The sequence below is a fragment of the Bos mutus genome, chromosome 3 (genome assembly GCF_027580195.1).
Source record: "Bos mutus isolate GX-2022 chromosome 3, NWIPB_WYAK_1.1, whole genome shotgun sequence".
Taxonomy (NCBI): Eukaryota; Metazoa; Chordata; class Mammalia; order Artiodactyla; family Bovidae; genus Bos; species Bos mutus.
The window spans coordinates 25,176,259-25,203,232 of record NC_091619.1 but is presented as its reverse complement, the minus strand read 5'-3'; the positions used below and the strand labels follow the sequence as shown (position 1 = coordinate 25,203,232).

Below are 26,974 nucleotides of genomic sequence, written 5' to 3'. Positions count from 1 at the left end.
TTGTCTGAGCAAACGGAAAAGGTTGTATCCTGGTTTCACCTTCAGTCCTGAGATGGAAGCTTTTATCTGTAACTGCACAATCTAAGGCGCTGCTGCTGTGCCCTTCAGTAAAAACTTCAAAAAACCTTCTGTACTCGAGAGTAAACAACATGAAAAGAAATCAAAAGACAGAAAACTTGTGCAAACAAAGGCTGATGCACACAGGCAAACATTCTGCTTTTAAAGAGAGAAAGCAAGGCCTACCCTCAAAGCTTGTATTAATTTAAAAACACAAGTGTAAGTCACGCTGGGACCCAGCCTCACCCCACAGCAGGCCAGCAGCTTCCACACCAGGTAGGGCCTGGCAGGGGAGTCAATGGAGTCAGCTGCCCACAGAATTTGACTGTGCCGCAACAGAAGGGTACATGCAGCCCATACGCGGGCGCCCCTAGAACATATAGTTCTAGTTACCAAAAGGGAAGGAGAGAGTGCTGATGGGTTAAGAGCTCACCAGCACAGGCACAAGAAGCATTGGGAAGACCAACAAGCACAAGGAAAAGAGATGGAAAAACAAGAAAACAGGTCATGTCCTACACAAGGCCGCTTCTCCAAGACCAGGAAACATAACTGGCCTATTCACTACATAGAAAAACCCAGAGAATTAGGCAAGATGAGGAGACAGAAATATGAAACAAACAAAGGAAAAAGACAAACCCCAAAAGAAGAACCGAGTGGAGACAAACAATCCATTTATCTGATAAAGACTTTAGGGTAATTCAATGAACTCAAGAGAAGAATAAACAGTGTGAGAACTTCAGCAAAGAGTTAGAAAATAGAAAGATTCAAACCAAGCTGAAGACTACAATAACTGAAATTTAAAAACTAAACTAGAAGGAATTAACAACAAAAACTTGATTAGAAAATAGGCAGGGGACACACATTGTCCAAAGAAGGCAGAGATGGCCAACAGGCCTATGGGAAGATGCTCAGCATCACTAATAATCAGGGAAACACAAATCAAAATCACAATGAGATGCCACCTCACACCTGTCAGAATGGCTAACAGCAAAAGGGCAACAAATAACAAGAGTTGCAAGAATGCAGTGAAAGAAAACTCGCACTGTTGGTGGGAAGGTAAATTGGTGAGACTACGGAAAACAGTATGGCGGCTCCTCAGAAAATTAATAGAAACTGCCAAACGACCCAACAATTTCACTTCTGTAAATTACCCAAAGAAGAAAGAAGCACTTATTAGAAAAAATACGCACACTAATATTCATTGCAACATTATTTACAATAGCCAGGATATGGAAGCAACCTATATGTCTATAGATAGATGAATGAATAAAGAAGATGGGGTATTTACAAACAATGGAATATTACTCACCCATAAGAAATGAAATCTTGGCTTTTACAACAACATGGATAGATATAGCAGGTATTGTGCTAAGTAACTTTAGTAAAACAGGGAAAGACCAATACCATATGATTTTACTTATATATGAAATCTAAGAACAAACATTCAAAAGAGAAACTGACTCATAGATACAGAGAACAAACTAGTAGTTACCAGAGGCAAGGTGGGTAGAGGGGTGAGTGAGATAGGTGAAGGAGATTAAGAAGTACAAACTACCAGTTACAAAATAAGCAATTATGGAGATGTAATATACAGCACAGGGAATATGGCCAATAATATTGTAATGACTTTCTATGGTGACAGGTGATAACTAGACTTATGTGATCATTTTGTAATGTATAAAAATGTTGACCCACTACGTTTACACCTGAAACTAATGTAATATTATAAGTCAATTAAAAAAGGGAAAAAACAAATAACAGTAATGAAGTGTACAAGTAAACAATTCAATTTTTTAAAATTATAGTAAAAAGAGGGCAACAAAATAAACTCCCAGATCCAGTTCTTTAAAAGTAGTTGTAAGTCGTTTTCAAAATTCCTAAAAGATACCTGTTAAAGATAAAAAAAAAAACAGCAGCAAATGCAGAAATGTGAAATTTGATTAGATCTTGGTATTTTAAAAGACATTCTTGTGACAATTGAAGGAATCTGAATAAGAGTAGAAGTTAAGTGATATTATGAAATTACTGTTAATTTCAATATTAACAAAATATTGTTAATTTACAAATATTATGTTATTGCGTTTATGCCAAAGCATTCAGGATGTATAAAACAGTATAATTATGGCAAAATATTAATAAATGAATACATAAATAAACCCCCATTCTTAATTTCATGGCCCAAAGAAAGTTCCTCCACCTCTGCATTGTAGATTACAATCTACAATATTGAATACAATCTATGTGATTGGTAATTTGCTGTTTTATATCATTTTACCTGCTTTGACAACGTTACATTGGGCAATATATACATGTTATAAGAGATCAACTATGGTTATACCAATCATCAAAAAGCTGTTTATCTGGACTTCCTGGTGGCCTAGCAGTTAGGATTCTAGGCTTTCACTGCCTTGACCCAGATTCAGTCCCTGGTTGGGGAAAGATCCCGTAACCAGGGGTGCAGAGGGGGAAAGAGGGTAATCTATTCTTGGGTTGGGAATACATGGACTCTGAGTCATGGGCTAAGTGCCAGCAGGTTCTACTGCTTCTCTGCTGTGTGAACTTTGACATGGTCTCAACATACTCAACTATTTTTCTCCTCTTTAACAGTCTCTACCTTACAAAACTAGTACAACAATTAAATGAAAAAAAAAACTTAAAACTTAAGCACAACACTTGGCACAAAGCATGTGCTTAATTCATGGCAACTATTATATCCACCCCACTGTAATACTGGATCTAGTTGGGTTTTTTTTAATAGGAATACACAACATTATTTTGACTTGGATTATCTTTCTTAAATAAAAACACATAGACTCTCCAAACCTTAAGTCAAACAAAGTGTATGAATAAGTCTCACATAACAATGAGCTTCCCCAGTGTCTCAGCAGTAAAAGAATTCACTTGCTAATGTAGGAGCTAAAGGAGCCACAGGTTCAACCCCTGGGTCAGGAAGATCCCCTGGGGAAAGGCAGGGCAACCCACTTTAGGACTCTTACCTGAAAAATCCCAGAGACAGAGGAGCCTGGTGGGCTACAACCCATAGGGTCGCAAAGAGTCGGACACGACTGAAGCGACAGCACACACGCATATAACAATGTGAGATAACATAAGAATTTAAAAGGGAGAAACGTTTGACCAATACTTTACCATCTACTGTTCAGATTTAACAATCTGTACTGTGAAAAATATTAAAATAAATCAAAGAAAGAGACATTTTATTAAATATTATATGACTTGGTTCCTGTGTACTAGGATCTAAAATCTAGTTGGAGAGATTAGGTCAACAAGAGCAGAATAAGGCAAGCTCCGCTAAAAGAGCAAACTAACAAAATCACTGTCTGGGGAGGCCTTACAAATAGCTGTGAAAAGAAGAGAAACGAAAAGCAAAGGAGAAAAGGAAAGATATAAGCATCTGAATACAGAGTTCCAAAGAATAGCAAGGAGAGATAAGAAAGCCTTCCTCAGCGATCAGTGCAAAGAAATAGAGGAAAACAACAGAATGGGAAAGAATAGAGATCTATCTCTTCAAGAAAGTTAGACATACCAAGGGAACATTTCATGCAAAGATGGGCTCAATAAAGGACAGAAATGGTATGGACCTAACAGAAGCAGAAGATATTAAGAAGAGGTGGCAAGAATACACAGAAGAACTGTACAAAAAAGATCTTCACGACCAAGATAATCACCATGGTGTGATCACTGACCTAGAGCCAGACATCCTGGAATGTGAAGTCAAGTGGGCCTTAGAAAGCATCACTACGAACAAAGCTAGTGGAGGAGATGGAATCCCAGTTGAGCTATTTCAAATCCTGAAAGATGATGCTGTGAAAGTGCTGCACTCAATATGCCAGCAAATTTGGAAAACTCAGCAGTGGCCACAGGACTGAAAAAGGTCAGTTTTCATTCCAATCCCAAAGAAAGGCAATGCCAAAGAAGGCTCAAACTACCCCACAATTGTACTCATCTCACATGCTAGTGAAGTAATGCTCAAAATTCTCCAAGCCAGGCTTCAGCAATACGTGAACTGTGAGCTTCCTGATGTTCAAGCTGGTTTTAGAAAACGCAGGGGAACTAGAGATCAAATTGCCAACATCCACTGGATCATAGAAAAAGCAAGAGAGTTCCAGAAAAACATCTATTTCTGCTTTATTGACTATGCCAAAGCCTTTGACTGTGTGAATCACAATAAACTGTGGAAAATTCTGAAAGCAATGGTAATACCAGTCCACCTGACCTGCCTCTTGAGAAACCTATATGCAGGTCAGGAAGCAACAGTTAGAACTGGACATGGAACAACAGACTGGTTCCAAATAGGAAAAGGAGTACGTCACAGCTATATATCGTCACCCTGCTTATTTAACTTCTATGCAGAATACATCATGAGAAACGCTGGACTGGAAGAAGCACAAGCTGGAATCAAGATTGCTGGAAGAAATATCAATCACCTCAGATATGCAGATGACACCACCCTTATGGCAGAAAGTGAAGAGGAACTAAAAAACCTCTTGATGAAAGTGAGAGAGGAGAGGGAAAATGTTGGCTTAAAGCTCCACATTCAGAAAACTAACATCATGGCATCTGATCTCATCACTTCATGAGAAATAGATGGGGAAACAGTGGAAACAGTGTCAGACTTTATTTTGGGGGGCTCCAAAAACACTGCAGATGGTGACTGCAGCCATGATATTAAAACACGCTTACTCCTTGGAAGGAAAGTTATGACCAACCTAGATAGCACATTGAAAAGCAGAGACATTACTTTGCCAACAAAGGTCCATCTAGTCGAGGCTATGGTTTTTCCAGTGGTCATGTATGGATGTGAGAGTTGGACTGTGAAGAAAGCTGAGCGCCAAAGAATTGATGTTTTTGAACTGTGGTGTTGGAGAAGACTCTTGAGAGTCCCTTGGACTGCAAGGAGATCCAACCAGTCCATTCTGAAGGAGATCAGTCCTGGGTGTTCATTGGAAGGATTGACGCTAAAGCTGAAACTCCAGTACTTTGGCCACCTCATGCAAAGAGTTTACTCATTGGAAAAGACTGACGTTGGGAGGGATTGGGGGCAAGAGGAGAAGGGGACAACAGAGTATATGACTGGATGGCATCACCAACTCGATGGACATGAGTTTGAGTGAACTCCGGGAGTTGGTGATGGACAGGGAGGCCTGGCGTGCTGCAATTCATGGGGTTGCAAAGAGTCAGACATGACTGAGTAACTGAACTGAACAAAATCACTGCAGATGGTGACTGCAGCCATGATATTAAAACACGCTTACTTCTTGGAAGGAAAGTAATGACCAACCCGGATAGCATATTTAAAAGCAGAGACATTTCTTTGCCAACAAAGGTCCGTCTAGTCAAGGCAATGGTTTTTCCAGTGGTCCTGTATGGATATGAGAGTTGGACTGTGAAGAAAGCTGAGCACCGAAGAATTGATGCTTTTGAACTGTGGTATTGGAGAAGACTTTTGAGAGTCCCTTGGACTGCAAGGAGGTCCAACCAGTCCATCCTAAAGGAGATCAGTCCTGGGTGTTCTTTGGAAGGAATGATGCTAAAGCTGAAACTCCAATACTCTGGCTACCTCATGCAAAGAGTTGACTCATTGGAAAAGACCCTGATGCTGGAAAGGATTGGGGGCAGGAGGAGAAGGGGATGACAGAGGATGAGATGGCTGGATGGCATCACCGACTCCATGGACACAGGTTTGAGTAAACTCCAGGAGTTGGTGATTAACAGGGAGGCCTGGCGTGCTGCGATTCATGGGGTCCCAAAGAGTTGGACACGACTGAGCAACTGAACTGAACTGAACAACAGTTTCTATTTTTGAGCTTGGTACTTTCCCAGCACTACCTAGGTCCTGTCCACATGTTACCCCACTGATGCACTCCACTGCTGAATCCTGCCAACCCAGACTTCAAAACACACCCTGATAGTTCCTATTCCTCACCCCACCCCATCATTTCTTACCCACCCTCAGCTAGTCATTGTTCCCACAGCCTCCTAACTGGTCTTCCTACTTCTCCTTTTTTATCAGCAAGAACTATTCTCTACCCAGGATCCAGAATAATTCATTTAAACACTCAAGTCATCACAATTTCACTCCTATTCAAAACTCTCTGAGACTTGCTACTTCACTGGGAATTTAACAAGTTAGTCTTTAAGGGCCCACAAAACTTTATCTCTAGAATCCAGCCCTGACTACTTGTACAGTTTAATTTCCTATTTACTCTCCAGCACAGTGGTCTCCTCAAAGTTCCTTAAATATTTGAAACCTATTTCAAGGTTTTTGCTGCCATCCTCTCTGTCTGGAATACTACTCTCCCAGTCACCTGGCCTGCTCCATCACTTCCTTTTAAGTCTACACTCAACTGTTTTCCCTTTTAAAGAGACCTCCCCTGACTACACTATATAAAATACTAACTACCAGAGAATGACTGAATGAAATATACCTCCATCCCACAGAGCACTATGCAGCTGTAAAAAAAAAAAAAAAACAAGAGGATGATTTCTATGAACTGATATGGAATTATGGAAATCATATGGAATATGATTTTCCAGACATGTGGTTAAGTGACAAAATCAACATATAAGAGAGTACATTGAGTATGTTACCTATTGTTTGAAAGAGAGAGTTAGAAACAAACATATGTATCTGTTTGTATCCACAAAAAGAAACAGGAAAGACAAAAACAAACAAATGATACATTGTAGGGAGAGAGATAGGGATGGAATAGAATTTCTGAGCATTTTTTAAATGGTCATCCCTCAGTATCCACAGGGTATCGGTTCCAGGATCCCAGTGGATACCAAACTCTGAGAAGGCTGAAGTCCCTTACATAAAAACGGCACAGTAACCTATGCACATCTTCTCATATACTTTAAATCATCTCTAGATAACTTATACTATCTAATACAATGTAAATGCTACTTAAATAATTGTAAATACAACATAGTTCAGTTCAGTCGCTCAGTCGTGTCCAACTCTTTGCGACCCCATGAACCGCAGCTCGCCAGGCCTCCCTGTCCATCACCAGCTCCTGGAATCCACCCAAACCCATGTGCATTGAGTAGGTGATGCCATCCAAATACAACATAAATGCTATTTAAATAATTGTCAGAATACAGCAAATTCAAGTTTCGCTTTTTGAGATTTTATGGAATTTTTTTCCCTGAATATTCTTGATCTGTGGTTGGTTGAATCCACAGAGGCAGAACCTGCAAATATGGAAGGCCAGCTGTGTTTGGTTTTTATTTGAACCATGTTAACAGATTCCATATTTTAAAATTAAATTAAGGTGGGGGAAACCCTAAAATTGAATAGACAGAAACACATTGATGTAACTATGTATCCATTTGATAACATAACCACACAGAAGAAAAATTAAGAACTCAGGTAACTTGAAAATACAGTGTTCTGTACATATTTAGTGGAATATATGGAAGAATAAAAGTTTTGAACTATATTTAGTAAAACTTGTGCTTGGGAGTAGTATTGGCACAGGAATTATGGAACTAGTTTGTGTTTAATGTAGATTAGGCAAATATTCTAATGCTACTAAGAATAGAATTCTTAGGAGGAAGTTCTTAGGGAGGAAACAGAAGAATTGAATTGTTGGATTACTTTGTGGTAACAAGATAAATGCATGACTTTGTGAAAGCTATTCCTAGCTCTGAGAACTGACAGGGCCTAGCAGCTGTGACTTCAGGAGCCTTGAGCACACCCAGTGTGTGTGTGTGCTCAATCGCTCAGTCGTGTCTTAGTCTTTCCGACTCCATGGACTGTAGCTCATTAGGCTCCTCTAGTCCATGGGGTTTCCCAGGCAAGAATACTAGAGTGGGTTGCCATTTCCTTCTCCAGGGGGTCTTCCCAACCCAGAGATCAAACCCGTGTCTCTTATGTCTCATTAGCAGGCGGATTCTGTACCACTGAGCCACCTGGGAGACCCTTAGCACATCTAGCACCCAGATCTTAAATTCTAAATACCATTCCCCACTAAACGAAAAAGGGAATCTAATGAGCCCAAGGCTGAGGCAGGAAAGGTACAAAATGAGCCCAGAACATCCTTCTATGCCAACAAAGAAGGAAGTGCTCAAAACTGAAGCTTGGAGGGGTTCCCAGTGACCAAATTCAGGATCACCAAGCATCAGAATGGATAATGACCGGAATGCTATACTAAATGATACCCATGAGTCCTTACTAGTACTAAAAAATAGAATAAAAAGGGAGGTGCAAAAGCTCTTTGTTACTAAAGATTGTCAATAAAGTATATAGACAAATAGGGATAGAAAATTTCCGTCTGCAACAATTTAGTGATAATAGACTTGGGGAAGAATTATCACTGAGTGCTAAAACACGGGGTGAAAGATTGTTGGAGAACAGGATATTCACACACTCTCAAAGTGTTACTTAACGAATCTCGTATTACAGACATAGCTCATTTTATTATGCTGCATTTTATTGCACTTTGTAGACACTGTGCTTTGTACACAAACTGAAGTTTCGTGGCAACTCTGCATTGTCAGATAGTAATCAGCATTCTTTAGCAATAAAATATTTTTTAAATTAAGGTATGTACATTTTCTTAGACACAATGCTACGGCACACTTAGATTAATGTGTGTATAATGTAAATGTATAATGTAAATGTCATTTTTAAATGCACTAGGAAATAAAAACTCATATGACTTGCTTTATTGCGATATTTGCTTTATTGAAGTGGTTAGGAACTGAGCCCGCCTATCTCCTATATTTACTCGCCTCTACAATAGAGAAATCTGATAGACCTCACCTTAACCAATCAATCAACATTAACATCTCCAATAATCAGCAAATGGACTGCATCTGCACCCTGATGAGATGCACACCTGTGCTCAGGAAAGTCCACATCAGAACTTAAGCATGCACTCCAACACTGAGGGACATTTATATAAAACAACTCGTCCAGACCCTTCAAAAAGAGCAATGTCATAAAGTTTAAAAAAAGAAAAATGTTGGCAACAGTTTATATTTTTAGATTCAAAGGGATTCAAAAAGCATGGGGCTTCCCTGGTAGTTCAGCTGGTAGAGAATCTGCCTGCAATGCAGGAGACCCTGGTTCGATTCCTAGGTCAGGAAGATCCCCTGGAGGAGGGCATGGCAACCCACTCCAGTATTCTTGCCTGGTGAGTCGCCATGGACAGAGGAGCCTGGCGGGCTACAGTCCATGGGGTCGCAAAGAGTCGGACAGGACTAGGCGACTAAGCATAGCACAGCACAAACAAGCATGAGTACCAAACTTGATGTATGATCCAGGACTGGCTTCTGGACCCCATCTGAACACAGTGTTTTATCAATGCTATACTTCCTGACGCTGAAAATGGTGCCAGGGCTTACTGGAGACATATTATTCTTACAAGACCTATGTTGAAATATTTAGGGTTAAGGTGTTGTAAGAGCTGCAATTCTCAAACGGTTTAGCAAAAAACAACAAAAAGTAACTGGGTAGGTGTGGGTGTTTGTCTCTAGTAAACCAAATGTGATAAAATGTTAATAACTGGTGATTCAAGGAGAAAGGCATGCCAAGTGTTCACTGTACTGTTTTTGCAACTATTCTAAAGATTTTACGTCTTTCGAAATTTAAGAAAATTAGTAAGAACTATTAACCACTTCCATTTCCCTTGCTCTGCACTACTAATCTCTGTATTAGTAAATGTTCACCACCACCCAACAACTACACATTCACTGCTTTCTTTCTTCACTGTCTCTTCCCCACTCTAATAATTGTAAGCTTCCCTGTGCTGACACAGAGCTGTCAGTCAGTAAGTATGTGTTGAGTGGCTGAAGCTCACAATCATTCTATGAAGCAGATGTTAGTATCCTTTCTCTCACGTGTGTGGTGCTCTCTCTTCAAAGACAAAGATACAGAGTCACAGAGAAGTGAGGCACCTTACAGAAGTTTTAACCGTGAGGGGCAGGGCCAGGGTCTGAGATCCAATACTGTTAATCACTGTTAGGCAGCTTTCCCCACTGAGACCGGCTTGGTACCCAAAGGGCTCACTATCTGCAGAGCTATAGAGTTTTCCTTAGCACAAAGCCTATTCAGAGAAGATAATATTTATGCTTGCAGAACCAAATGACCTCTGAATAAATAAATGAATTAGGTGGGAGAGATCACCATGAGGGGACTGTTTAGAGAGTCTTCCTAGAAGAGGTGTGGCTAGATGGGTAGACTGTTTTCAGTGGAAAAGAGCATAGCAACAGGCAGTGGTGGCCAAAGGTGCCTTCTGAGACCAGGGAGAGACCCGCACATCTGAAGGAATTACCTCATCCATTCAACCTTGGTATGTGCTTCTTCCTCGTGCTGACAGCTCTGGCCTATGAAACCCTCACAGCCTTTGGGGCCTGTGATGGTACCTGTCCAGGCCCCCTCTGCCTCCAATCCCTCTCAACTACAATCTTTTCTCTTCATTGCTGCCAGATTATTCTAAGTGGATGGGTCTGCTCCTGTCAGGCCCAGAAACAGGTCTCTTTTGCCTGCAGGAGAGAATCCCAGCTCCCAAAGGGGACTTTCAGGGTCCCCCATGGGGCCTCAGGATCCCACTGGCACACTCCAGTGACACTGATGGCTCCCTACTGCCTCTACACTCTCCTCCTCTTTCTTTCTTGATCTCCTCTTTCTTTCTTGATCCCCTCCTCTTGGCATCTTTTCCCACATCATGGCATGATACCACCGGTCCTCGGAGGCTAGGTTCAAACACTCTCCCTTCCAGGAAGTTTTTGCTTCAGGAAAGATATTTGATTTCACCAAAGATGTGGTTCTCTTCCCTCTGCACGCCCGCAGCACTTTATATTTACCTCTCTTACAACATTTAATTCTGTGCCTTACCCTGTAGGTACTTTTGAGCACATGTCAACCCCCACCACGACCACCCCTACCCAGGCTGTATTCCATAGCGCATAGACGCGTGCCTCCCACAGGCACTCAACACACTCTGAACGCAGAGTGGAGAGGAAAGGCTGATCAGGTGTGTGCGCTAAAGGGCCAGCAGGGGGATTCCAAGTACTAGTTAAGGGGGCTATTACTATGCACCAGGTGTTTGGCTATGACTTAATTAGGGGCCTGTGTGGGAAAAGGTTGATGATGTGGGTGAGGAGGTAAAAAAATGGAGACAAAGATACCTATCTTATGGGGCTGCCGTGACAATTTAACTGAAGAAGTGTGAAAAGGAGAAACACAGTCCGAGACACTCACACATTCGTCCTTTTCTGTTCAGAAGGGAGGGGAAAGCAGCATCAGCCACACTACTTAGAAACTCCGAATCGAGGCCCTCTCCTTCCGGCTGCGAGGCGATTCTGAACCACCGCCATCAGCCAGGGCGCGGCCGCGGGACAGGCGCGGTTGCACTTGGCTTTGGCCGCGGCGCGCGCGCACACAGCGGGATCCACTGCCCGTGGAGACCCGCCCCGGACAAGCTCGCGGGCTGCGGAAGCAGTAAAAAAAAAAAAAAAGATCTGCTCAAGTTCTGGACGATGGCGTCTCGGGAAGTAGTAACTTAGTCACTGGGGTCGCGCAGAAAAGGCACCCCTTCCAGAAGAACACGGGGTGGAAGATAATCGGGGATCGGGGGTCGTGGGAATTAAGGATTCCCAAAGGGCGGAACGAGCGCAGGGGAGGTGAACGAGCCGGAGTCTGGTTTCTTTTTCCCAGACCTCAGAGCCTGAGGAGCAAGTTTCTTACTGACCACCCTATGGTGATTTGTGGATGACACGATAAGTTGCCTCGCACGTGCCCCCCGCCACCTTCGCCACCCGAATTTGCAGCCGCCTTGGGCCGCGCCGGTCCACCGGGCCCGGAGCCCGGGGGCCACTGACACCTCCCCCTACCGGTCCCTGTGGGCTCCCGGAGGAAGCCTCCACTCACCCAATTTGAGGAACAGGTAGACCACGCCAAGGACCCCCAGGGCCCACCCAGGGGCGCTCCCTGCGGCCATGGCGGTCCGGGCAGTTTCTGCTAATGGCTCGCAGCCGCACAACTCTGTCTGCCGGAGAGCCAGCCCCGCCTCTCGCGCCCCGCCCCGCCTCTCGCGCCCCGCCCCGCCTCTCGCGCCCCGCCTCGCCCCGCCTGCCTCGCGGCAGGCTGGCACCGGATGCAGTCTGGGCGCCGGTCCTTTCCTCTTCTCGCGGACTCGGTTCGGGTCCCAGTCGTTCCTGCCATTCCGCAGCCATCCGCTTTGCTCTGTTGAGCTCTTTAGCAAAAGTGGCGTGCGTTTTTACAACCAGGTTTATCCTCGTTCCTCCCGCACTTTTCCTTGGCATTTGGAACGCGATGGAGGCGCCCCCGCAGCTGGGGGTATCGGACTGTCGCTCCCCGAAAGCTGCGCCCCACTGGGCGGGAAGTGACAGGAGAACTCTGGTGGGACACGGACGTTCTGAAGCGCTTTCCAGCAGCTGCAGCAGCGCAGAAGTTTTACCTGCCGGTTAAGACGGTGAAGAACTTGCCCACAATGCAGGAGACCCAAGTTCGATCCCTGGATCGGGAAGATTTCCCTGGAGAAAGGAACGGCAACCCCCTCCAATATTCTTGCCTGGAGAATCCTATGGACAGAGGAACCTGGCGGGCTACAGTCCGTGAGGTCGCAAAGAGTCCTGAGCAAGTAGCACACACACTCCCCATTTATGACTAGATAAAACAGCCTCTTTGAAACCACTCTTTCCTCAAATATTAAAACGGAAGGAAATGGGACATGTTAGACAACTGCTAGAATGTGTAGAGTTCCCTGGTGCAGCCCCAACCTCCCCACCCCTCTTAAGCTCCTATCTCTCCTCATTCGAGTGCAGTCACCTTTTCCTTAAGACTGACTCCCACCCCAGCACTCCCCTACGCGGAGCTGGGATTTCCAGCCTCGGGTTTCTCCCTTCTCCATTTGCTCTGTTTCACTCTTCCTCCTAACCCTCAGGCTGAGGAGTCAGAGCTGTTCACTCCCTCAGTGTTTGGCCTCCCCAAATCTCTGTCCCTCAAGCTGCAGTGAGCTCGTGCACGCTCCATCTTACTAGCTAGTCCTCGCCTCAAATCCACCTGCTCCCAGACTTAGTTACTACTGTATTCCCAGAACCAGCTCCTGGCATGGGCCTCCATGACAGCTCCCTTTCTTTCAGATAGAAGCACCAGAATGACCTCTGCTCAGCACTTTGGCTCAGGGAACTCTTCCTTACCATGTGAGCAGGAAACTCCTCCCATGAACTGGACTCATGAACTGGATCCTCTGTTGTCCTAACAAACACCAACCTGTTTGCCAGTTGTGAAAGAGTGGAAATGTGCTTTATTCTTGCTGTGATTGCCATCATCCTCAGGTGGGGACCCCAAAACACTCAAGATACTTTAACTACACTGTAAGAATCCATAAATTATTTCTTAAATTAGCCATGAAATTGTAAAAGGTGTCTATATCTGTGGAATTTCTGGGACCAATGTACCATACCTATGCTACCCTTCAGTTCAGTTCAGTTCAGTCACTCAGTCGTGTCCGACTCTTTGCGACCCCATGAATCGCAGCATGCCAGGCCTCGCTGTCCATCACCAACTCCCGGAGTTCACCCAGACTCATGTCCATCGAGTCAGTGATGCTATCCAGCCATCTCATCCTCTGTCGTCCCCTTCTCCTTCTGCCCGCAATCCCTCCCAGCATCAGAGTCTTTTCCAATGAGTCAACTCTTCTCATGAGGTGCCCAAAGTACTGGAGTTTCAGCTTTAGCATCAGTCCTGCCAAAGAACACCCAGGGCTGATCTCCTTCAGAATGGACTGGTTGGATCTCCTTGCAGTCCAAGGAACTCTCAAGAGTCTTCTCCAACACCACGGTTCAAAAGCATCAATTCTTTGGTGTTCAGCCTTCTTCACAGTCCAATTCTCATATCCATACATGACCACAGGAAAAACCATAGCCTTGACTAGATGGACCTTTGTTGGCAAAGTAATGTCTCTGCTTTTGAACATGCTATCTAGGTTGGTCATAACTTTCCTTCCAAGGAGTAAGCGTCTTTTAATTTCATGACTGCAGTCACCATCTGCAGTGATTTTGGAGCCCAGAAAAATAAAGTCTGACACTGTTTCCACTGTTTCCCCATCTATTTCCCATGAAGTGATGGGACCAGATGCCATGATCTTCGTTTTCTGAATGTTGAGCTTTAAGCCAACTTTTTCACTCTCCACTTTCACTTTCATCAAGAGGCTTTTTAGTTCCTCTTCACTTTCTGCCATAAGGGTGGTGTCGTCTGCATATCTGAGGTTATTGATATTTCTCCCAGCAATCTTGATTCCAGCTTGTGCTTCTTCCAGTCCAGCGTTTCTCATGATATACTCTGCATAGAAGTTAAATAAGCAGGGTGACAATATATGCCTTTACGGACTCCTTTTCCTATTTGGAACCAGTCTGTTGTTCCATGTCCAGTTCTAACTATTGCTTCCTGACCTGCATACAAATTTCTCAAGAGGCAGATCAGGTGGTCTGGTATTCCCATCTCCTTCAGAATTTTCCACAGTTGATTGTGATCCACACAGTCAAAGGCTTTGGCATAGTCAAGAAAGCAGAAATAGATGTTTTTCTGGAATTCTCTTGCTTTTTCCATGATCCAGCGGATGTTGACAATTTGATCTCTGGTCCCTCTGCCTTTTCTAAAACCAGCTTGAACATCAGGAAGTTCACAGTTCACGTATTGCTGAAGCCTGGCTTGGAGAATTTTGAGCATTAGGCATTCCCTATCATCTGAAGATACTGGGAAGATGAGGCAGGTACAGTGTGTAGCACAGAAAGTGAGAAGGTCAAGTTTCTCCTCTACTCTGGGCTGGCAAGAATTCAGTTTAACTTGGAAAGGTAAGATGGAGTCAGACCTTTAAACTCTGGGGAGCCCCTCCAAACCCCTCAAAGGTTTTGAACTGGGATGTGATATAACAGCAAACATCTGTTGAGTACTTACAATGGGCCAAGCCCTGTGTTAATTTCATCTTAATGATGTCCCTGTTTTTACAGATTAGGAAACTGAGGATCAGAGAAGGTAAATGACTTGCCCAAGGACACACAGCAAGGCACAGAACTGGGAGTCCAACCAAGCTTAAGTCCAAACCACCACTCTTACCCTTTCAGATAGGATGGGCAGCTATACTACTGTTTGGACTGGGCCAGCAAAAGCTGTCAACCCCCTCTGAGCAGGGCCAAGTAAAGGACCACCAAGTCACCTGGGACCGGGAAGCATCCCAGGCCATGGGCTCCAGGTACCAGGTAAGGAATGGTTCATTAAGTCTTCCTTGGTTGGCCATGTCTCTGGTCAAATGAATGATGCCAGCTCTTTCATTAAGAGACATGCTGCGGTTCCAACAAACATTTTTAGATACACCTATATATGCCTGGTAGCAGACTTCATGAATCAAATGTGGCTCAGAAGGCTGGACCTGCAATGCATCAGGCAGATGGCCAAAAAGGCCCTATCCATCTACTGAGGACTCGCCACCAGAAGGGCTGGATGTATTTTTACATCCTGTGACCAGTGTGGAGAGGTCCAGTTTTATCTGCTTGTCACTGTAAAGAAACATGGACTAGAAGAAAGGAGGGCTTGTTCAGTCTGCCTGTGTGGCATGGATGGGCTGCTGCTCTTCCCAGCATGTCACCCTCTGGTTCTCTGGCTCTAGTTCCTGCCAAACTTGGAACCACACCCAGGAAGCTTAGGAATCCTAGATAGAGCAAAACACTGCTCCTAATCCTGCATACATGAAAATGGTCCTCGCCCCATGTGGAAGTGTACGTTCACTTTATTTAAATAAACATTGGGCAGATTAGCACCAAGGGTGTGTGTGTGTGTGTGTGTTGGGGTAATTTTTATTCCGTAATATCCTGTTTCCCCTTTTCAAATGTTCCCCAGCAGAAAAGACAGCATTAGGAGAAAATTAGGCGAAAATAATACATAAGACTTAACACGGAACCATTCCAGGTACCCAAGAGATAAATAGTCACATTTCAACTCCTGGCCAAGCCAGCAGCTGCAAGAAGTTGATAAGCATGCAGCAAATGGGGCTGGGAAGCAGAGGAAAGCACATATTAAAAGCCTTTGAAAGGCCTGAGTTTTAAAAAGAAGAAAAAAAAAAAAAAAAAAAGGAAGTACCTCCTTTTGCTTTTTACTTCCATCTAGTTCCTTCTGCACATTCTGTGAATTTTGAAGAATTACAGTTGGGTTCTGACTAACCACGTGTCACAGCTATAGCTTTAATCATGCCGTCATTCTTCCCAATTTGCAGATGTGATGAACTCGTCCCACCCTCAAACCTCCCAGCATTTGAGTTGTGTGGGGAAGAGACGCGTGTGCTGTGTGGCCTCACTGCACAGGAACCCACAGCTCTTGGGTTTTCTTCCATCCTGGAAAAGGTGTGCTGAGCATTTTGTGGTCAGGACAATACTAGAGTTGGAGGAAGGTGGTGAGGTCCTGCTGCCAAGACTAAGCAGAAGTTTGTCCCAAGTTCCTGCTGTCTTCTATCAGTTTCCTCTTACCATGTCCTGTGTCCCCACCTCTACCCCACCCACCCCCATCCAAAAGAAAGCTAGATTCTGAACTGGCCTATCTGGCCTCTGGGTCTGTGTGTTGAGAGGACTCTGGTCTTGACAGTCAGGGTAGATGTCTACGTATGTATGCTTGTGCATGCGTACCCCATGGGCTAGAGTCCATCAGGCTCCTCTGCCCATGGGATTATCCCAGCAAGAATACTGGAGTGGATTGCCATTTTCTCCTCCAGGGGATCTTCCCAACCCAGGGATCGAACCTGCATCTCTTGCATCGCCTGCATTGGCAGGCGGTTCTTTACCACCAATGCCACCTAGGAAGCCCTATGTGTGTGTGTGTGTGTGTGTGTGACACACATATGTACATACATACACATACATTTACTCTGTCAAATATACATATGTATATGTGTGTGTGTAAATATATATATGTATGTATAAATATACATTTTTTAGCAGCTGACAGTAAAGTGTCTTGAGGAAGGGTTGCTTTATTATCCTGTATACAAAGGTGCCACTTGGGCTGGGGGTGGGATGTGATAATAAAGGCCACAATTCACAAACCCTGAGTTTAGCAAGCCAATGTCAGGGGCAGAACTCCATGCCCCCAGGGCATAGTTCATAGCCAAGAGTGGCGGATTAAGTGACGAGAAAGGACGACAGTGGACTCAGTCAATGTAAACAGCCATATTTTCAACATAATTTACTACAGGTCTCTGAAGTGTATATAAAACATTTTAGTGCAACATCTTACAAATAGTTTTCTTTTAAAAAAACAAAAAACAAATCAACAGCTCTCTACATCATGCACGGGTAGTCTGTCTACCCTACTTTTTTTTCTTCAACAGTAAACGCAGAGAAACCATTGTTTGAAAAAAAAACATGAAAACTTGCTACAGAAACCCCCTAGGGAAAGAGGGTGTGGTCATAGCCATGTCCTGGAATGGGCCTAGCACAGTGTGGTTGTTATTAATGCAATATTGTAGATGCAGATAAGTCAACAGAGCTGTTGGCCGTTTTCCTCTCTGGGTCTCTCCTGTAGGCAACTTGCAATGAGGTCTCCCAGCCACTGGAGGCCAGCATTACCACTCAGCAGATGCCACATATCCACAGAAATGGCCAAAGAAAGAAGGTCCTTGGGATTTTCATAGAAAGCAGAAAAGCTCACCCTTTGAGCTCACCCTTTGATGGTACCCCCTGGCCCAACAGAAAATGCACAGGAATTAAAAAAAAAAAAGACAATTATTAAAATACTGGCTTCGGTTTCTTTTTTCCTTTCAAATCTCCGGCAAGTGCTTCACTTATTTATATGCAGCACCGGCTTTTCTTTTTTCCATGAACCTATTCAAACACAAATCTTCATTACATGTCCCAGTTCCAGCCAGCCCTCCAGCATCTTTCCATTCAGATGGATGGAAAATACATCATCTTCTCATGTGGACTCAGTCTATAAATGAGGGGCCAGCAATTTCCCACCGAAAGCCCATACCCTGACATGAAGAAATGGGGCCAAAGGCCATCTTCTTTCCTCACCGCTGCACCTGTTCTGTACCTAGAGCATTGATGCAGCGCAAGAAACGGGCATGAGCATGGGAGGCATCGGTGGGATTAAGGTGGTGGTGCCTACACAGAGTTGCAGGAGAGGACTGGAACGCAGCCCGTGTAAGCCCTTCAGAAAACACCCAGGCAACAGCGTTGCTTTCCCTTGGCTATGACACATCAAAGCACCTGCCAAGCACCCAGGTAAGGATCAGCGTCCACATGGCCTGGAATCCCACAGCTTCCCCTGGTGTCTGTTCAGCCTCAGGATTGGGTTCCACACAAATCTCTTGGGTTAGACTTAGTTCCAGATCTCCCAGACACTTTTTCCAAAGTGGGTTCTCCCTTGGGATTCAAGCTGCAAGTTCATAAGGAAAGGAGATGGCACTTGTGGACAGCAAAGTATGAGGAAGTGAAGTGAAGTCACTCAGTCGTGTCCGACTCCTTGTGACCCCATGAACTGTAGCCTACAAGGCTCCTCTGTCCATAGAATTTTCCAGGCAAGAGTACTGGAGTGGGTTGCCATTTCCTTCTCCAGGGGATCTTCCCCATCCAGGGACTGAACCTGGGTCTCCCGCGTTGCAGGCAGACACTTTACCGTCTGAGTCACCAGAGAAGTGGCCAGCAAAGTATGAAGAAGCCAGGCAAAAAAAAAACATCTTCCAGGAGCAAGCAAAAGGAAGCACTTGCAACTGAGGATGCTCCGGGGCCCAGGATCTTGCCCAACAAGTGAAAAATAACAGGTGACATTGGCTTCACCAGGCTTTAAGGGACATCCAAATAAAAAGTCAACAATAAACAACCAAATCACGTAAAGCCACAAATGAGATCTAAGAAAGGGAAGGGTACAAAGTCCACGCATGTGATCACGTCCTGCTGAGATGGGGTAATCCATAAGGATTACAAAGAGCTGTGTCTGGGCTTCCCCTGGGCAGATATTCTTATGGCAGTGAGATGCAGGTCAAATGGTGAAGAAGAAAGACATCAATATCTTTGAGAAAGATGTAGTCAGAAGGAAGAAGGAAAACATAGTCTTCATACCTCCAGGGAGGTAGTTATTCCTCCCTGTTCTCCAACGCCAGGCTCTGGAAACCAGGGCTGGCTAGTGTCCCAATGTTCATGAACCTAAGCTGTCAGCCGGCCCCTGTGCCTTCCCATGGTGTATGTGGTGGCTGCTTGAGCCCCGTGTGTTCAGCTCAGTTGCTGGCCCCTTTCCAGGCCCACTGGCCACTTGCCCTTAAGAGTGTGATAAAGCACCTGGAAACAGAAGCCCACCTGCTAACAGTTACCAGAGACTGCCCTTGCAGAACAGACCAAGCCAACAACCAGCCTTATTTCCTTCTTTCACTAATTGCTGACTTTGATCAATCTGAAAGTCAGTAGCTGAAAGTAACCTTCTGCCCACTTTAACTTGCAAAGTGTGTACTGTTCAGAGTTTCTGACTTGTTCTCCAACCAAGTCTGCTTATTTTTTGGCAAGGACAGGATGCAGCCTATTGCCCCCCCAGACAGATAGGCTGGGCTGGGCACTATCTACTCCTAGTGGGGTTTATACGCAGGATTTATCTTGTACATACACAGTTTTTTGAAGCTAAATTCAATGCTTTCATCTTGACTACAAAGTGGTTCCAACAACTCCAGCTGAGGGAAAAGATAAGATACAAATTGGGCCCATACTACACATAATTTTCAAGTCTCGTTAAGGAAGTAAAAAATGTTGGAGTATATTCTGATCCATGGGTGGCATTTTCAAGTGTGCAAAAATGAAAAAGCCTTGGAAGAGAGTCCTTTGCACTATAAAGTCTGTCCTTCCTTTTGCCATCAGTTGTATTTCAGAGAAATTCATCCACATCATGGAATCCAAAAAGGGTAGACCAAAGGGATTGAAAAAGAGTCCCTTACAAAGAATAAGAACCCCTGTAACATCTATATCTGAGAATACTATATAAACCAGCGAGTAGACGTGGCACCGGGAGCTACTCACCACATTACCAAAAACAAAAACAAGAAACCTAACCGGCAGGATGGTGCCATCTGCTCGAAAATAGCTAACGGACCAAGACTGCCACCTAGAGGCAGTCTGCCTCTGACAGATGGGCGACTCTGAACACTTCTGAAGTCTGACTGTGTTCTGCGAGGGCGCCCCAGAGGTCGGGTGCTGTCCACTGTCTGGTGGTAGAGCAAGATGCGGCGAGGAGAGCCTCAGCTCCTCTGTGGTTTATGGTCACCTGCAGTCCCCTTAGTCTATGGCTCCTGGGTGGATACTGAGCACAGGGGGCTCCAGGCAAGTGGGGGAGTAGTTGAGGTGTGGCTCCTTGATCCACAACAGGGGCACCCCATTCTTCCCCTCGGAGTTCTTGCTGGAGTTCCGGCTCTTGAAGCGCACCAGCAGGATGGTGATGATAAGGATGCCAAAGATGGGGAAAGGGTAGAAGAAGACGAAGTAGAAGAGTGCGTCGTTGGAGCAGATGATGGACTGCAGGGTGGAACCTGAAAAGGACAGACAGGGAGACAAGACATGAGGGCTGAGAACCTGGGTGGTTGCTCACTCCTGAAGACCCCACCCAGATCCGCAGAAGTGACTTGGAAGAACTCCCATACCCACGCTATCTTTCCCCTCTTGCCACTAATGGAGGGCGGACTACCCATGTATTCTTGTTCTCACACTCGTGTCTCTTCGAATTCGTAGTTGGAAGTTCAAACAAAGCCAGGCCTCCATTTCCCACTGTGAGTCAGTATTACCACTTGGAAAGCCACATAAGAAAGTGTAATTTACTGATTTAGGTACTCAACTGTATCTGAGATGGTGAAGACACTACCTCCACTTCAGCTTGAACCTCCTTGTTGGTTCTATTTTACATGTCCCTTTGCATTCGGTTCTGCTGCCAATGTCCTTCTTTGGGATAGAACACATTCTCTACCTACCAGCTTCTGAGAGCAGGTTTACCAGAAATGATGGTTATTTGATTAATGTTACCAATTAAAAAGTCATTATGGCCCACTTACACATGTCTGCAGTGTATCTGTGGCTGCACAGAATGCAGTGTTAGTTGTTCCTGGATACAGAGGAGAATGAAACCCCACACCTCTCACCCCATCAAGGACTGCTCTGGACTGGAGCCTGGGATCTAGGAGAGTGCATTTTCTCTGTAAAAGAAGGCTGCTGGATGATCTCTGTGTTCTATAAAGCTTACTAAATTTGGATAGCCACAGTGGTCAGATAAAATATGGTCTAAACACTTTCCCTTGTACTTTTGGACAGTGGGTTATTCAGCAGATCTTCAGAGGGTCTAAAGTACGATTCAGGGGGTTGGGTGGTTTTTTTTTTTCTTTCTACTGAATAGCTGTTGTTCATCATTAAGAAAATTAGTACACATTTAAATGTATCAGATTTCCAAAGTATATGAGACTGGTGATATCAACCACTTTTGACCAATGAAACCTCAATTTCATAAGTTCTATCTAATAAACAGAAAGTTATCAAAGAAAAGAAAAAGCTGATGAAACTCAAAATTATCTGATACAATGTCATGCTGGGGAAAAAAAGCTGAAATTTCTAGCCTGTTTTTTAACTTCTACATCATAGGCTAATTCTACTGTAACAAACACCATTTTAGGTTGATCAGTTCCATATTTTGACAGAAGATCACTCAAAAGACTTCCTCATTAGAACGAATAATTCAGGTCAGTATGATGAAAACATTGTGTTCTGGACCATTCTGTAGCAACAGCTGCTGGTTAACTGCTGCTAAGCTCTTACCAGATGTCCTGTAACATCACTGGCCTTCTAGGCTGGTCTTCCCAACTAATCATGCAAAATCCACCTAATCCTCCATGGCACCCTCCAAAATAAAAATGACCCAGGAACTTGAGAAAAAGCAAGAAGGCAGTGAGGTACTTAGACTTCATTTTCTTTTCTTCTTTCCCTTCAGTTCAGTTGCTCAGCTGTGTCCAACTCTTTGCGAACTCAGCAGAACTCATGAACCTCAGCACGCCAGGCCTCCCTGTCCATCACCAACTCCTGGAGTCTACCCAAACCCATGTCCATCAAGTCAGTGATGCCATCCAACCATCTCATCTTCTGTCGTCCCCTTCTCCTCCTGCCTTCAATCTTTCCCAGCATTAGGGTCTATTCAAATGAGTCAGCTCTTCACATCAGGTGGCCAAAGTACTGGAGTTTCAGCTTCAGCATCAGTTCTTCCAATGAACACCCAGGACTGATCTCCTTTAGGATGGACTGGTTGGATCTCCTTGCAGTCCAAGGGACTCTCAAGAGTCTTCTCCAACACCATAGTTCAAAAGCATCAATTCTTCAGCACTCAGCTTTCTTTATAGTTCAACTTTCACATCTGTACATGAGCACTGAAAAAACCATAGCTGTGACTAGACGGACCTTTGTTGGCAAAGTAATGTCTCTGCTTTTGAATATGCTCTCTAGGTTGGTCATAACTTTCCTTCCAAGGAGTAAGTGTCTTTTAATTTCATGGTTGCAATTACCATCTGCAGTGATTTTGGAGCCCAGAAAAATAAAGTCAGCCATTGTTTCCACTGTTTCACCATCTATTTGCCATGATGTTGGGGTCCTTTAATGGACCGGAACCTGGTGGTCTGGAGTTGACGATAAGAAAGTGAAAGAGAGACAGCCAGAGGGAGGGGGAGAGAGGGGAAGAAAGAAAGAAAGAAAGACACGGGGACCCAAGCTCTGATGGAGCAAAGGTGCTTTAATGATCTTTCTGTGAGTATATATAGGCTGTTGTACAAGAAATTTCTTTCGACAATGATAAAGATCAGAAAACCAAACGTATAGTAACCATTACCAAGGGAACAAGGGATTAATAATGGTCACAAGGTCAGGAGACAATCCATATCTCAAGAAAGGGGATCAGAACTAAGCAGTTGTATCATAAAGAGAATGTTTACTGAAGGAGATTCAAGCCTGTCTCACATAATGACCTCAGTCCTGGGAGCAACTTGCTGTTCCACTAGTTTCTGACAACAGAAACTGATAGGGAACAGAGGATTTATGAGAAACAGCATGTAGGAATCCTCCTGTTAAACATTCCCTGACAATTCCCCCTTATTTATTAGTAATATTTGTAAAAAGGGTTCTGACCATTAGAGTTTGTTTCGTTTTAACAATTTTTGCATGAAGGCAACAGTAGACAACAAATATAATTGTTAAGACAATCACCAAAATTACAGTTCCAGACCCGATGTTGTGAGTAATGCTTTGAAACCATCTGTGTGGGTCTAGCCCAGATAATTGATCAGCTAGTTGTTCAGCTAAAGTTTTCAAATTAGTGGAAGAGGGCAGATTTTTAGAAAACGTTTCAAAGATTTCTTTTTTTAAAATAATTGTACATTCAGAGAGGCATTATCATGTATGTTTTGTAAATGGAATTTGATTTGTTCCCAGTTGTAGGCACTATTATTGAATTGAATAGGAGTAACACAAAATTGAGTAGAATTCCAATCACAGTTTAGCATCACCTGTTTTTGTACATCTATTAATTGATCTCCAACCCATTTGATGGCTGTTTTTAGTTCCTGTATTTCATCTTGAATATCCTCATCTATCTGAGCCTGAGTGGCCCACATAGTATGGGCATCTTTAGTCCAATTTTGAATAAAATTATGTGTTTGAATTGGGGTTTGTAAAGCAACACCACTGATAGCAGCAGTGGTGCAAATAGCTATTAATCCCAAAATGCCAAAAACCAGCCTTCTAATGAATCGTTTGGATCACCAGAGCAATTTAGCAAGTAACCGGGAAGCAAGTCCAGCCATGGGATCTTCTTCCCAGGGTCGTTGGAGATTTATTGGTAACCACAGACTATGTTGAGATCAAAGAATCAAAAGGGATTCATTTCTTAAGGAAATAGAAGAGTTAAGGGGGCAGTCCTAAGATGGCAGAGGAATCAGACGGGGAGACCACTTTCTCCCCCACAAATTCATCAAAAGAACATTTAAACGCTGAGTAAATTCCACAGAACAACTTCTGAATGCCGGCAGAAGACACCTGGCACCCAGAAAAGCAGCCCATTGTCTCTGAAAGGAGGTAGGAAAAAAATATAAAAGATAAAAAGAGAAACAAAAGAGGTAGGGATGGAGATCTGTCCTGGGAAGGGAGTCTTAAAAAAGAGAGAGGTTTCCAAACACCAGGAAACACTCTAACTGGCGAGTCTGTGGTGAGCTTTGGAACCTCAGAGGGCAACATAACCAGGAGGAAAAATAAATAATTAAAACCCACAGATTATGTGCCCAACGGTAACTCCCAGCAGAGAAGCAGTGCAGACGCCTGCATCTGCCACTAGCAAGCGGGGGCTAGGCAGGGAGGCGTGGGCTGCATTGCTTAGAGTAAGGACCGGGCCTGAATGCCCCGAGGGCAATCTGAGGGAACTAACTTGAGATAGCAAACCAGACTGTGGGATAGCTACCACACAAAAACCAGCTCACAGAACAAAGGACTGACTAGAGCTAGCCGGCTGCAGACTGGCCCATCCTCCGCCGGAGACAGGCAGGCAAAGGCAGCCAGAGCCGGAAGGGTGCAATCGTGGCCCCAGAGAGGCATTATCTACCAATCTGCAAGCAGGCTTCGTTGCTAACCAAGACTTCTTGGGATTCTGGACGGTTAACATCCGCCTGAGATGGTGCGCCGGTTGTACACCCAGAAAACCGAGCAGCCAGGGACGGGGGAGGCGATAAGTCACAGATACCATGCTCGCCAAACACCTGGTCACCTGAGCTGCTTGGACCTGGGAAGAGCACAAAACACAGGCCCAACTAAGTCTGTGCCTCTGTGGAGTACCCGAGTACCCGAACCTGAGCGGCTTAGACCTGGGAGGTGCATACAACCCAGGGCCGGCCTCAGACAGTTCCCGGCAGAGCAACCTAGAGCCTAAGCAGTGTAGACTGGGAAAGCACACACACCGTGAGCGGGGGCAAACCCAGTGTGGCCAAGACACTGCAAGCACACGCCAGTGATATTTGTTTGCAGCGTCCCTCCCTCCCCACAGCACGACTGAACAAGTGAGCCTAAAAAAGTGTCCACCACCGCCCCCTTGTGTCAGGACACTGAAGAGGCCAGCAAAAAGAAGAAGCGAGAACAGAGGGAATCACCTTGGAAGTGACAGGTGCAAGAGATCAAAACCCTGTCGTTAGCAACGACTACATAGGAAGGGGCCTATAGATCTTGAGAAGTATAAGCCAGATCAAGGAACTATCTGAAGGTGAAGTATAGATGGAGAAGTCATGAGCCAAATGTAAGAATAAGACTGAAAGCCAGAGGCAGTAGGCTTACGTCCAAATCCTGAGAACACCAGAGAACTCCTAACTCCAGGGAACATTAATCAATAGGAGCTCATCAAACGCCTCCATACCTACACTGAAACCAAGCACCACCCAAGAGCCAACAAGTTCCAGAGCAAGACATACCATGCAAATTCTCCAGCAACACAGGAACATAGCCCTGAGCTTCAATATGCAGGTTGCCCAAAGTCACTCCAAACCCATTGACATCTCATAACTCACTACTGGACACTTCATTGCACTCCAGAGACAGAAGTCCAGCTCCACCCACCAGAACACTGACACACGCTTCCCTAACCAGGAAAACTGGACAAGCCACCTGTCCAACCCCACCCACAGCGAGGAAAGTCCACAATAAAGAGAACTCCACAAACTGCCAAATACGGAAAGGCCACCCCAAACACAGCAATATAAACAAGATGAAGAGGCAGAGAAATACCCAACAGGTAAAGGAACAGGATAAATGCCCACCAAACCAAACAAAAGAGGAAGAGATAGGGAATCTACCTGATAAAGAATTCTGAATAATGATAGTGAAAATGATCCAAAATCTTGAAAACAAAATGGAGTTACAGATAAATAGCCAGAGACAAGGATTGAGAAGATGCAAGAAAGGTTTAACAAGGACCTAGAAGAAATAAAAGAGTCAATATATAATGAATAGAGCAATAAATGAGATCAAAAACACTTTGGAGGGAACCAACACTAGAATAACAGAGGCAGAAGATAGGATAAGTGAGGTAGAAGATAGAATGGTAGAAATAAATGAAACAGGAAAAAGGAAAACGAATGAAAAGAAATGAGCACAATCTCAGAGACCTCTGGAACAATGTTAAATGCCCCAACATTTGAATCATAGGAATCCCAGAAGAAGAAGACAAAAAGAAAGACCATGAAAAAATACTTGAGGAGATAATAGTTGAAAACTTCCCTAAAATGGGGAAGGAAATAATCACCCAAGTCCAGGAAACCCAGAGAGTCCCAAACAGGATAAACCCAAGGTGAAACACCCCAAGACACATATTAATCAAATTAATAAAGATCAAACACAAAGAACAAATATTAAAAGCAGCAAGGGAAAAACAACAAATAACACACAAGGAGATTCCCATAAGGATAACAGCTGATCTTTCAATAGAAACTCTTCAGGCTAGAATGGCAGGACATACTTAAAGTGATGAAAGAAAATAACCTACAGCCCAGATTACTGTACCCAGCAAGGATCTCATTCAAATATGAAGGAGAAATCAAAAGCTTTACAGACAAGCAAAAGCTGAGAGAATTCAGCACCACCAAACCAGCTTTCCAACAAATGCTTAAGGATCTTCTCTAGACAGGAAACACAGAAAGGGTGTATAAACTCAAACCCAAAACAACAAAGTAAATGGCAACGGGATTATACTTATCAATAATTACCTTAAATGTAAACGGGTTGAATGCCCCAACCAAAAGACAAAGACTGGCTGAATGGATACAAAAACAAGACCCCTGTATATGTTGTCTACAAGAGACCCACCTCAAAACAAGGGACACATACAAACTGAAAGTGAAGG

The 26,974-nt window shown here is 44.2% G+C and overlaps 2 protein-coding genes across 7 annotated transcripts in view; both read right to left on the bottom strand.

Annotated features, from left to right (window-relative positions):
• CD58 (CD58 molecule) overlaps nucleotides 1-12,089 on the bottom strand; it is a 63,418-nt gene extending 51,329 nt beyond the window's left edge. For all 6 annotated transcript variants that reach the window (XM_070367431.1, XM_070367434.1, XM_070367430.1 and 3 more), the window contains exon 1: nucleotides 11,954-12,089. In XM_070367431.1, the coding sequence (XP_070223532.1) occupies nucleotides 11,954-12,023 (70 nt within the window). In that variant the 5' untranslated portion in view covers nucleotides 12,024-12,089. The remainder of the gene's footprint in view (nucleotides 1-11,953) is intronic.
• A 5,174-nt stretch (nucleotides 12,090-17,263) lies between these two features.
• Nucleotides 17,264-26,974, bottom strand: part of IGSF3 (immunoglobulin superfamily member 3) — a 130,082-nt gene continuing 120,371 nt past the window's right edge. The window contains 1 exon segment of the mRNA XM_070367428.1: nucleotides 17,264-20,603. Coding sequence (XP_070223529.1) covers nucleotides 20,353-20,603 — 251 coding nt within the window. The 3' untranslated portion in view covers nucleotides 17,264-20,352.